An 11,785-nucleotide genomic window follows, 5' to 3' on the forward strand; every position below is an offset into this window, starting at 1 on the left:
AAAAAATTTAAAACAATATTATTAAGTTTAAGTAAATTTACGTTTTTTAAAAAATTAGAGATTTAAGAGATTAGCGACCTTTTTTTAAAAAACGTCATTAAGAAAAATAATTTAACGATGTCGTTTTAATTGAAAATTTAGAGGATTAGTGGCGTTTTTTTAAAAAAACGCCACAAAAAATATGCAATAGTGGCGCTGTTTATAAAAAACGCCACAAAAATTCATTTTACTTTTTTATCGCAAATTTTCCCAAAATTTCCCGCGCTAAAACCCTTAATTTTTTCCTCTAAAATCAGTATCCTCCAAACACCCCCAATCTCACCCCTCTGTTGCCCTTTTCAATAAAGAAACTCTCCAACAACAGCGTCTCCAAGCTCTTATCGAAGGTGCCCACGATTACTCTGGCTCCGTTGTACTTGAATGGGGCGATTGGTATTACACGGGTGAAGAGGATAAAGGAAAAAGGAAGTTGAAAACTTTGTCTGCAGTTGCGAAGTAATTCCTTGTGGAAAGAAGGAATTTATTGCAGAACTTCATTCAGTATTCTATACACAGTAAGTTAGGTTTTATGTGTTTGTTATTTTTATTAATTAGCACTAGCAATTAGTGGATTTTTTGTTTCTTGGCGTTGTTGTTGTTCCCATAACAGTTTGCTACTTTCATTTTTTGTCTATTTATCTGTGTATTTATCACTCAGCAAAGCACTAATATTGACTTTTGGCTGTCTATTTATCTGTCTTAGTTTCCCCCTTTTTTCTATTTTCATTTTCTCTCTTTCCTTCTAAATTCCGAATCATTCTTTAATTCCCTAAAGGTAAAGAAAAAGATTACCCCTTCCTTAAGGAAATAAAATCAAAGGAAAAAAAACCCACCTTTTTCCTGTACAAAACAGTTAATGTCCATAGTCAAATAATAGTAATTTGTTTTGTTATTTTCTATGAAAGAGCAATGGAAAATATTTCTGGGTTTTGTCTTTTATAGGTATATATGTGTGTTTCTTTCTTTTGATGGTGCAGGATCTTCAAAATCTGAGAGAAGAAATTCAATCCAAAAAAAGAAAAAAACCCCAAAAGGTGAGGATTAATGGGAGTTGGGAGTTGATTTTTATTAATTTTTTCAAGGTAAATTCTTTGTTTTTGTTCTTTATTTTTCTCTGTGATTATTTTATTTCTTCTAAGTGTTTGTTTAAATGCCTGAGTTTAGACTTTAGCCCTATTATTAAAAAAGAATTTATTTTGATTCGTTGGGTTTAATTTAACCCAAAGTTTCTCTTCTAATGTTCTGTAAATTTACTTTCATTGGATTTATTTCCATTATAACTTGTGAATTTGTCAATGCCTGCATATATATATATATATATACACAATTTGATAATTAAGTCAATAAATGTTTGCTTTTTTATTTTGTTTTTTTGTTAATACTTATGAATATTGATGCATATGATCTCTATGTGACCCGTTCTCATACTTTTTTATTGTCATTAATCAATGTTTTTTTATGAGGGCTTTTGTGTTTTTTTTATTTATTAAATTTTTATGTTTCAATTATGAACTTTGAGTTTAAAGGAGCAAATTTTTATTGTTAAGTGATATTGTTATATAGTAAAAAAAAGATGAATTCACAAAATCAAGTGGAGTCAACTCTGAAGGAAATACTCGAAGTGGTCAAGCCGTTGCATGAAGACTGGGTTACTCGGTTTAAGATCATCAATGAACTGCATGAAGTCATTCAATCTATCGAAAATTTAAGAGGTAAAACTTGATGTTACTTTATTTTGATTGTTCCATGGGAAATGCTAATAGTGAAAATAGTTTTCCATTTTTTGCCTATCATATCTTATCTAAATCGAGATTTTTCACCCCTTTTTATACCGAAAATTTATCATAGAGCTATGTAGAGGTGTATGCCATTTCTTGTGAATTTAATTGAATTCTGGGTTCTTTCTTCTTTCTTTCTTGTTTTTGCTTGTGAATTTCATTTTGGCTGCTGGTAATATTATGTTTCAATGCCTGGAATTGGTTAAAAGCCGTCAGTATTGCTACTCCCTCGTTGTTAGAATATTGGTACAATATAGTATGGTGGCGTTTTCTCTGGGAAATTTCATTGATGAAATTGATGCTTTAGCAACTAGGTATGATAGTCTTGTTGCTACTCCTATCCCTTCTTTTTTTAATGCAAGAACTTGTTGAAACCACACCATTTGTTGCTTTTTGTTACTGATTAGTTATATGATTTGGTATGTAAAATTCGTAAAGCTGATAAATATATTTCTTTGTCTGAGTGCTCTGAAAGTTCGAAACTAGTAAACTCGAGATTGGTGATTTAAATGAAAATATTCTTGATTGTTAATGTTTCTTACTCTGTATTGCATTGTCTTGGTTTTCTATATTGTGATAGTTTACTGTTCTTAAAATGTCTTTGCAGCTTCCGTGGTGGGCTCTTATCCTGCTTTGTCTTTCAAAGCGAGTTCACTCAATATTTGTGCTTCGTCTGTTTAATGACTGTTTCGCAATGACACTCCTCCATGCTGCAATGGGATCTATTCTTTTTGGATGGTGGCATTTGGGGTTGATTATTTTTAGGTACTATGCTTATTTTATCAGTAGCTTTTTCCCCTTCTAAGAAGGAAAAGAAAAGAAGTGGATCCTACTTTGCCTCTTTTTTTATGTGTAGTGCTGCCCTATCGATAAAGATGAATGTCCTACTCTATGCTCCATCTCTTTTTATACTCATGCTAAAGGTGCATTAACTTCTACTTGATTACATTTTTCTAGTAATTGGCAACTAGGTTAGATAGTATACTTAAACAGTTCTGTCTTTCTTTGTTATCACTTCTTATAACAGGCTATGAGTATCAGTGGGGTAATATCAGCTTTAGCTGGTGCGGCACTTGTGCAGGTGTGTCAACTATTCCTCTTTGGCCCTTGAGGACTTATTATTAGCATTAAGAATTTCCTGTTAATCGAGATTTCTATTTCTATTTCCCTTCCTTGCTTTATAGATTACATTCTTTTCCTCTCTTAACACGGGAAGTAAATATAAATCTCCATGCATCTTAACTTATTTCAATGTGGTTAGGTGAGTTGGACTACTACACTTAATGTTTGTAGCAGGGGACATTGCCTGCCAGTGTGTTGATTCTTTTCTACATACTCGGTAAAGGGTTCTGCAGATTGTGCTGGGGCTGCCATTTTTATTATCATTTCTAGTTGAATATATATCACGAGCCTTTAATCTTGGACGTGTCTTCATCCACTTCTGGTAATTTTATAGTATTGAAAATGCTCCCCCTTCCCCTTAGTTGCCTGTTACTAACATATTGACAGGATTAATCAGCGCCATTTCTCTGAATGGTGGTAAATAAAAATATTGTTTATGTAATTTTTCTTTTATTATTGATATTTCAAGTAATATTAGCTTGATAGCCCCATCAGCTTGGTTACATATTAGGTTTTCTTTTGTGCATAGGACTATATATTGTATTGCTAGATCAAAACATGACCTAAAGAATTCCGAACTTGAGAAATTTTTTCTTTATAAATCATTTTGATAAGAAATTATTTCTTTGATCTCCTTAAGGATTGTGTGCCCTTTTGCTGTCAATGAACTTAAATTTTAAAACTCATGCAAAAGCACTCCATGATGCATATGCATTATAATGTTCGTTCTGTTACTGCTTTTGAGGGTATTAAACATATTTGGAGTAGTTCGATTCTTAATATAAACTTGCCTCTGAAAAATATAGCTTTTCATACAAAGAGCTGTATAGATTTTAGGGGTCAGGAGTACTGTTCTTTAGTAACTTTTTGAAGGGATAAAGGTTCAAGATGACATTTCCTAGCAGGTGCTTATATGCATGAGCATGCTTGTCATTTTGTATGTTAGAGTGGTCTGCACTTTGCACTTCATTGGTTTTCAGACAACTTTTTCTGTATTTTACTTGCACAACGATGGGTGTTGTTGAGTTCTAACTTTGATATTTATCCTTTGGCTAGGTCTTTCAACTTCAAGTTTGTTCCCGGAACCTTTCAATTTTCAATGTTGTTTAGGTTCGCAAACAAGATACTGTATTTGGACTTGCTGTTAGTAAAAGACTTGCTGTATTTTATTTATATCTTTATATTTAATCTAATTTTTATTATTTATTTTAGTTTTGATTCTATATTTTTATTTTTATTTTAATATTTAATAACTTGAGTTCTAACTTTTGAATTTTAATTGTGTTATTAATTTATTATTTTAAATTCTAAATTTGAATTCATCAAATTTTATATTTAGTTTTAAAGTTAAAATTTTCATAGAAAATTTAATTTGATAATGAATTTTAATAGAAAATTTTTATATTTATATCATGGATATTATTCTCCTCAATATTTTGATAATGAATTTTAATTTTTCATGACATTTATAATATTTTTATAATATTTTTTTAAAATTTCACAGCTTTTAGCGGCGTCTGTGGGAAAAACGTCGCTAAAGGTCACGGTCACTAAAAGTCAGTTTTGCTGTAGTGTGTTTTCAAATTTTGCAACTTTTTCCCAAATTTTTTGATTTGTTTCAAATCAGTCTTGAATTACTTCTAAACTTTTTTTAAGGCCTCGAAAGCTTAATTTAGGGCCTAAATGCATATGTTTGATAGGTTTTTAATGAGATTTATTTATTAATGTTAAATGATTTTATTGAAATGTTATGATGTTAAATGTTATTCTAATTGTTCAACAATACTCCATAACCCCAATCCGGCAACGGAAACGGGCTAAGGGTGTTACAATAATTGCCAAAAAGGCTTGGGATATCCTTAAGACTACTCATCAAGGCATTGATCAAATATACAAATGTTGACCACAAAGTTTGAGACATTGGTAATGCATGATCGCATACTTGGTCACCCGATGCTATGGAGGGTCCCACTCCAGTATCCGCTTTGATTCATGCAGCTACTATGGTAACAGCTGGCGTTTTCATGATTGCAAGGTGCTCCCCTTTATTTGAATACCCACCTACGGCTTTGATTGTTATTACTTTTGCAGGAGCGATGATAAAAGAATTGGAAATTTCTGAGCTAAACTTTATGACATGTTTATGTTGGAAAATCCAGTTTAGAAAACAATGCTTTTAGGCACGCTGGAATTTTAAATTTTTTCTTTAAAATCTAGCCATTATGATATTTATAATAATAAATATTAATCCCAACTTTCTACCAAATGACCTTTTTTACTATTCTTGAATCACAAACTGTTTTCAGTGTGGGCTCAAAGTGTCACAAACTAATTGCATAGAATGAAAAACTGTATTAACTTTCAATAGAAAAATTAGTTCTCTCTATAATTGAAATTACGTGTTTTACCTAGAAAATGGAATTTATTTTGTAAAATAAGTAACCGTTATTTTTAGACATTTAAATAACGGTGTTGAATAATGCATGTATATTTTTTAACATATAGTTCATATTTATAGCCAATATTTGCTTTTATTTTTCTTTACATGCAAAAACTATTGAGGACAATATACAAAGACATTAATGCTTCCAATGGATATTTTATTAAACCAATTTGTGTGAAAAATTACAAGTACATTTAGACGAAACTACTACACTAAAAGCAATAGATCCTAACAATCTAACCAAGTTCTCAATTCAAAATTGGTTAGAAAATTCTTAAGATCTTTATTTGAGAGGATTGCCACCAAATTCATTGCAATCAATGAAGCTAAGGACATAAACAATATGAGGATGATGAACAGATTGGATATTTACAAATGTTTGAAATGAATCTTGATAAAATCAAAAGGAGCAAATTAAAGGTGAAAAATGTATTGCTTTGCAAATGATGGACTCAATGGCCACAACAAGGTTCATTGTGATTGAAGATATTCAAGAACAAATAGCTTTGCTTACTCAAACATTCAACAAAGCTTTCATTAACTTAATTAAAAAAATTAATTATTTTTTCAACACAATTTCAATTCCTTAAAATCATAAAATTTTTACCATTTACAATTTATAAGTAAATTAATTTAATTAACTTGTTATCATGAAACTACGATGGATTTATTAATTTAATTTTCACTTTCAACTTCAATTCTTTAATTAACAAATATTAAATAATAATTCAAAAAAATTAATTTAATTCTCAAATCATCTCTCATTTATAGTGAGAAAACGCATTCACTGCAGATAATGATACACACAATCTATTTCTTCAGTTCGTTGTTTCACATTTTCCATATCGTCAATTAATGCAAACCATCACGGTTATACCGAGCTAGTGAAGGGAACAATTGAATATATATAATTAAGGATCAAATAATTTGTAATTAAGTTTTGACTTTTTGTCTATTAGCTACAAATTTATTTAGTCATGAAGTCATTCCACTAAAGTATCACGACTGAGCTCTCCCTATTATATACCAGAACAAAAGCATATAATTAACTACTTGTTAATGACCTTGTCATATGTGTGTTACTTATAAGATATCCTTAATCTCTTTGGGTTAAATTCATTCACCCAATATTATCTTATTTATCTCATGGTAACTATTACATCTTCCTTTATGAAAACGTTAGTTACTAACAAATAGTAATTAAATCATTCGTGCTAGAAAAATGACTCATGATCATGTTACTTGCCCATCTATCAAGTAATGCCTATAAGAGGTTACCATTTGCCCTTTACTAAGCTATGAATTCCAATATCATAAGTGAAGCTATGCCATGCAAAAGTCATATACCCAATGTATCAATTTTCAACTCTATTACCAATTGAATTCAGGCTCTCAATACATTAAAATATACGAGATAGCACACAAGTCAGTCACTTACTCAGGATTGAGGTAAGTCACACTATTATATACAATTACGAAAGCTACTTAATCAATTGGATGAACAATGACTTTGTGATATGTGTGTTACCCCCATAGGATATCTTTAATCTTTTTGGGATAAATTAGTTCTCCCGATATGATCCTATTTTATCCTATGGTAACCATTACATTTTCATTCATGAAAAGTCAATTACTAACAAATAGTATTTAAATCATTCATCTAAAGAAAAATGTCATGTTGCCATGTTACTTTTCATCTATCATGTAATGCCAATGAGAGGAAATAATTTATCCTTTATTGAGTTATGAATTCTACTATTGTAAGTGAAGTTATGTTATGCAGAAGTTGTATATTCAAAGTACTAGTTTTTGGCTCTATTACCAATTGAGTACAGGCTATCAATACATCAAAGTATACGAGCCACACACATATAGTTCGTCATTTACATAAGATTGAGACAAGCCGCACTATGAATGTCACAAGTGAATACATCCATAAACGTATTTAGGATTCACAAGTGAATACATCAATACATCCATGTTTAGACTTCATAGATGACATATTAATATTTTAATGGACTTGTTGAATTTTGATTAGATTAAGGAATTATTTAGATTATCTTTTAATATAAGCTAATTTCTTATATTATAATCTAACAATATAATGAAACTTATTATTAGTTAAACATTAAATAATTAATAAGCTAATATTTACTTTGATTTCACTTTGTATGCAAACATTATTAAAAATAATGTATAAAAGATATTAATGATAGATGAAATTTTATTAAACTAATTATTTAGTTGAGTACATATAAGCAGATCATGAAAATGTTACTTTCATATGTATCAGAAGAAATATTTATATTATTTGTTTTAGCACTTTTACTATAAACTTTAGTGCATATGTACTAAAATAGTCCTTTGGATTCTTTATTTCCTTTATTAAAAGTGATGTATTAAAATTTAAAAAGAAATGTCATGGTTTTGATTATGAAATAAACCCAAAATTTTATAATTACAAGCATTTTAAACAATCTTGAAAGAAATTTCTAAATACTAAAATATATATATTTGAAAAATTAATCAATTTTTGGTAAGTTAAACAAGTGTCATAAAAGAAAGAAAAGTCAAAAGTTGGGGCCCCACAATTCCGTGTTTGTAGGAGCCACGATTGTCGGTACTGCAGCTATCCAGCCACGTGTTGTTTGAAGTCGATAAAGAAAGTAGTGTGGGGAGTAGATGTTGCTGATACTACTTTAAGCAAGTGACACGTGTCGGAAGATGGATAATAACATATAACAATTGGGACCATATTTGGAGTGAGGTGGGAATTTGTGAGTCACAAATGGTTGAGGGGCCAATATTCACTCTATTTCTGATGCGAAAGGACAAAACAAAACAAGGCTTTTAGCTTTTATTTTTCCCCCTTAAAATAATTACCTCACTTCCATCTTATAACATTTTCCGAATCAGGTATATAACCAATTATATCATATAAAAATTGATTAGCATTTATAAATAAAAAAAATTCTCAAAAAAACACTGCTAATCCCATCCTTAGTCAATCAATCATTGTCAAATTACTTTCTTTTGCTATAAATAATTTCTTCTTTCTTTTTTATTTGTCTCATTATAACCATTTTAACGGTTACACTCTACATCCCTCTTCACATAGAAAGAGTGAAAGAAACAGAGAGAAAGCATAAGATTAATCAAGGAAAGAAGCTGTTTGTATAGGTTTTAGGCAACCAGAAAAAACACATCCAGATGGAATTTAGCTCCTTTTTGACGTCCTTAGGGACTTCATTTACGATTTTCATAATTTTGATGCTGCTCTTTACTTGGCTGTCGGCAAAACGAGGGAACGCGGTGGTGTATTATCCAAATCGGATCTTGAAAGGTTTGGAACCATGGGAAGGCGGTTTAAAGACACGAAACCCTTTGGCTTGGATAAGAGAAGCCTTATCTTCTACTGAACAAGATATTATAAACATGTCCGGGATTGACACTGCTGTCTACTTCGTCTTCTTGGGCACTGGTTTTCTTCTCCTCCTCCTTTTTTGTTTTTTGAGATCTGTTTCTGTTTTCTCATGACGTTTAGTTCTCTTTTCTTGTTTTTGTTTTACATTAAGGTTAGAATTTCTGTAGGTTTGTTGTTTTTTTGAGGTGATTTGCTTCTAAATTTGGATTTTTCCTTCTTTTTTTTTTTTTTGAGTTTTTAAAATATATTTTAATGATTTGAATATGGCAGTACTGGGAATATTGGTTTTGTCTGGCGTGGTACTGCTTCTAGTTCTTCTACCCACTGCTTCAACTGATGATGAAGTAAAGAAAAACGCAAAGAGCACTACTAGCAAGGGGACTTTCAATGACCTAGACAAATTGTCAATGGCGAATATTGAAGTACGCTATAACATTCTCATCACCTGGAAATAACCCCCCTTTTCATATTACTGATAAGCTTCATTTTGATCCGTACAGGAGAGGAGTCCAAGGTTGTGGGCATTTCTGATAGCTGTATACTGGGTCTCTCTTGTCACCTATGTCCTTTCGTGGAAGGCTTATAAACATGTTTCTGCACTAAGAGCTAATGCTTTAATGTCTCCTGAAGTGAAACCTGAGCAATTTGCTGTTCTTGTTAGAGACTTGCCTGATGTCACTCCAGGTCAAACTAGAAAGGAGCAGGTTGATTTGTATTTTAAATCTATCTATCCTGATACATTCTACAGATCACTGGTGGTAACCAACAACAAAAATGTAATTTAAAGTTCCATTGATTGATGGTATATATTGGTCACATATATATGTTCATTGATTCCATATGTCATCTTGCCTTGTTAGGTTGACAAAATCTGGGCAGAATTGGAAGGATACAGAAAGAAGCTTGCACGAACTGAAGCAATATACGAAGAGTCGAGAAGGAAAGGCAATTCGGAAGGGAAGAGACCGACCAACAAAACCGGCTTCCTTGGTCTCTGTGGTAAACAGGTAGACAGCATTGAGTACTACAATGAAAAGATCAAAAAAATGACACAAAAATTGGAAGCTGAACAAAAGGTGACCCTCCGAGAAAAGCAGCTCGGAGCTGCTTTAGTTTTCTTTACCGACAGGGTAACTGCAGCCTTGGCTGCTCAAAGCCTGCATGCTCAAATGGTAGATAAATGGACAGTAACAGACGCTCCCGAACCTCGTCAACTTATATGGACCAATCTGACTATCAAGTTTTTCGTAAGGATAGTTCGACAATACATGGTTTACGTCCTCGTGTTTCTGACTATAGTTTTTTATATGATTCCGATTGGTTTTATCTCTGCAATCACAACCCTTGAGAATCTGAGAAAACTTTTGCCATTCTTGAAGCCAATTGTTGATCAGGTTCAAATAAAGACAGTACTAGAGGCATATCTTCCTCAGCTTGCACTTATTATATTCTTGGCATTACTACCCATGTTTCTTTTGTTTCTATCCAAGATAGAGGGAATTCCATCAGGGAGCCATGTAATAAGGGCTGCATCAGGGAAGTATTTTTATTTTAGTGTGTTGAATGTGTTCATTGGGGTTACTATTGGTGGAACTTTGTTTGATACATTGAAGAGTGTTGAGGAAGAGCCTAACTCCCTTGTTCCGTTGCTGGCAAAAAGCCTTCCAGGCAATGCAACTTTCTTCATCACATTTGTGGCTCTAAAGTAAGCATAATTGGCTTCGTTGGAGTTATAGTCTATCTTCTATTATTGCTTTTATGATTCCTTTTTTATCATTGACATTTTGGTTTGTAGGTTCTTCGTCGGTTACGGGCTTGAGCTTTCCCGACTATTTCCTCTAATCATATATCATCTGAGAAGGAAATATCTTTGCAAGAGTGAAGCAGAGATAAGAGAAGCTTGGTTTCCTGGAGATATTAGCTATGCCACTAGAGTTCCTAGTGACATGCTTATCATCACCATTGTTCTGTGCTACTCAGTTATAGCTCCTGTGATCATCCCATTCGGAGTACTTTACTTCGCCTTGGGTTGGCTTGTTCTCCGGAATCAGGCACTCAAAGTCTATGTTCCATCATATGAGAGCTATGGAAGAATGTGGCCACACATGCATACACGAATAATGGGTGCCCTGCTGTTATACCAAGTTACTATGTTGGGTTACTTTGGGGTGATTCAGTTCTACTATACTCCCATCCTGATTCCGCTACCGATATTGTCTCTGCTCTTCTACTATGTCTGTAGAAGGAAATTCTATAACGCATTTTGTCACACGGCTCTTGAAGTTGCTAGCCAAGAGCTGAAGGAAACTCCAAACATGGAACTGATATTCAGATCGTATATCCCGCCGAGCTTGATTCCTGAGAAGCAAGAAGATGAGCAGTTTGAAGGTGCTTTATCTCGTGTTTCTAGAACAGGATCATTTGTTTGAAGTACATCTTTTGTGTATTTCCACCACTCAGATGCCGTTCTGTAACTTGGATTGTCTGTTTATAATGTGCTATATAGGTTGTTTGTTTGTAACATAGTCCTTTCTCCTCTGGATCCTTAGCTCGAGTTTGTTTAATCGTCACCTCGTTCAGCTTGGATACACTTCAATAACTTGTCTATTATTTTTCAAGCTTTCTTCATTGCTTCATTAAAGGAGGCCTTCTTGTTTCCGCTCCTGATTTCGCTAAATTTTAATGGTCAAATCACTGACAAGAAATTGTTGATAAACATAAATAAATGGTTTTTATATTAATTAATATTCTATACATTTAAAAATATGGAAACCAATTGATGGAGTACCTTGTTAATGATAAGTTTAAAGATTTTTTGAATTAGCTGGTGTAATTTAATTTCTTGAGTTTTGTTTTCTCTATCAAAAAATAAATGGCAATCAAGAAAATGGTTCATAAAAACAATTTCCCATAGCATATATTCTAAAAGAGAATTCCAACTAGTGTTGGGGCAAGTTTTTGAAGTGACCTCTTAAGTGT

At 32.3% G+C, this 11,785-nt stretch overlaps 1 protein-coding gene and 1 long non-coding RNA gene across 4 annotated transcripts; both read left to right on the forward strand.

The window, feature by feature from the left end:
* Positions 1-242: 242 nt before the first annotated feature.
* On the forward strand, positions 243-4,150 carry LOC108484884 (uncharacterized). Of its 3 annotated transcripts, XR_008284338.1 has the most exons (8): positions 243-554; positions 1,017-1,121; positions 1,603-1,751; positions 2,425-2,582; positions 2,674-2,740; positions 2,845-2,898; positions 3,079-3,261; positions 3,996-4,150. It is a non-coding gene; the product is annotated as an uncharacterized LOC108484884 (long non-coding RNA). The 3 variants fall into 3 exon arrangements; XR_008284339.1 differs by having other exon boundaries at positions 2,425-2,740; XR_008284341.1 differs by having other exon boundaries at positions 1,017-1,073; positions 2,425-2,740.
* A 4,142-nt stretch (positions 4,151-8,292) lies between these two features.
* LOC108486069 (CSC1-like protein ERD4) lies at positions 8,293-11,447 on the forward strand. Its single transcript, XM_017789882.2, has 5 exons — positions 8,293-8,863; positions 9,077-9,228; positions 9,307-9,582; positions 9,667-10,511; positions 10,602-11,447. Exons 1-5 carry the CDS (start codon positions 8,593-8,595, stop codon positions 11,233-11,235), a joined length of 2,178 nt encoding a protein of 725 aa, XP_017645371.1. The 5' UTR covers positions 8,293-8,592; the 3' UTR covers positions 11,236-11,447.
* Positions 11,448-11,785: the final 338 nt, after the last annotated feature.

Source organism: Gossypium arboreum, chromosome 6 (genome assembly GCF_025698485.1).
Source record: "Gossypium arboreum isolate Shixiya-1 chromosome 6, ASM2569848v2, whole genome shotgun sequence".
Classification (NCBI taxonomy): Eukaryota; Viridiplantae; Streptophyta; class Magnoliopsida; order Malvales; family Malvaceae; genus Gossypium; species Gossypium arboreum.

What these genes read in the sequence shown, in the direction of transcription:
- LOC108486069 (XM_017789882.2), top strand. Translation starts at nt 8,593, where the DNA reads ATGGAATTTAGCTCCTTTTTGACGTCCTTAGGGACTTCATTTACGATT. An exon ending in CTTCGTCTTCTTGGGCACTG is followed by an intron (nt 8,864 to 9,076) that starts GTTTTCTTCTCC and finishes TGAATATGGCAG; the next exon opens with TACTGGGAATATTGGTTTTG. An exon ending in TGTCAATGGCGAATATTGAA is followed by an intron (nt 9,229 to 9,306) that starts GTACGCTATAAC and finishes TGATCCGTACAG; the next exon opens with GAGAGGAGTCCAAGGTTGTG.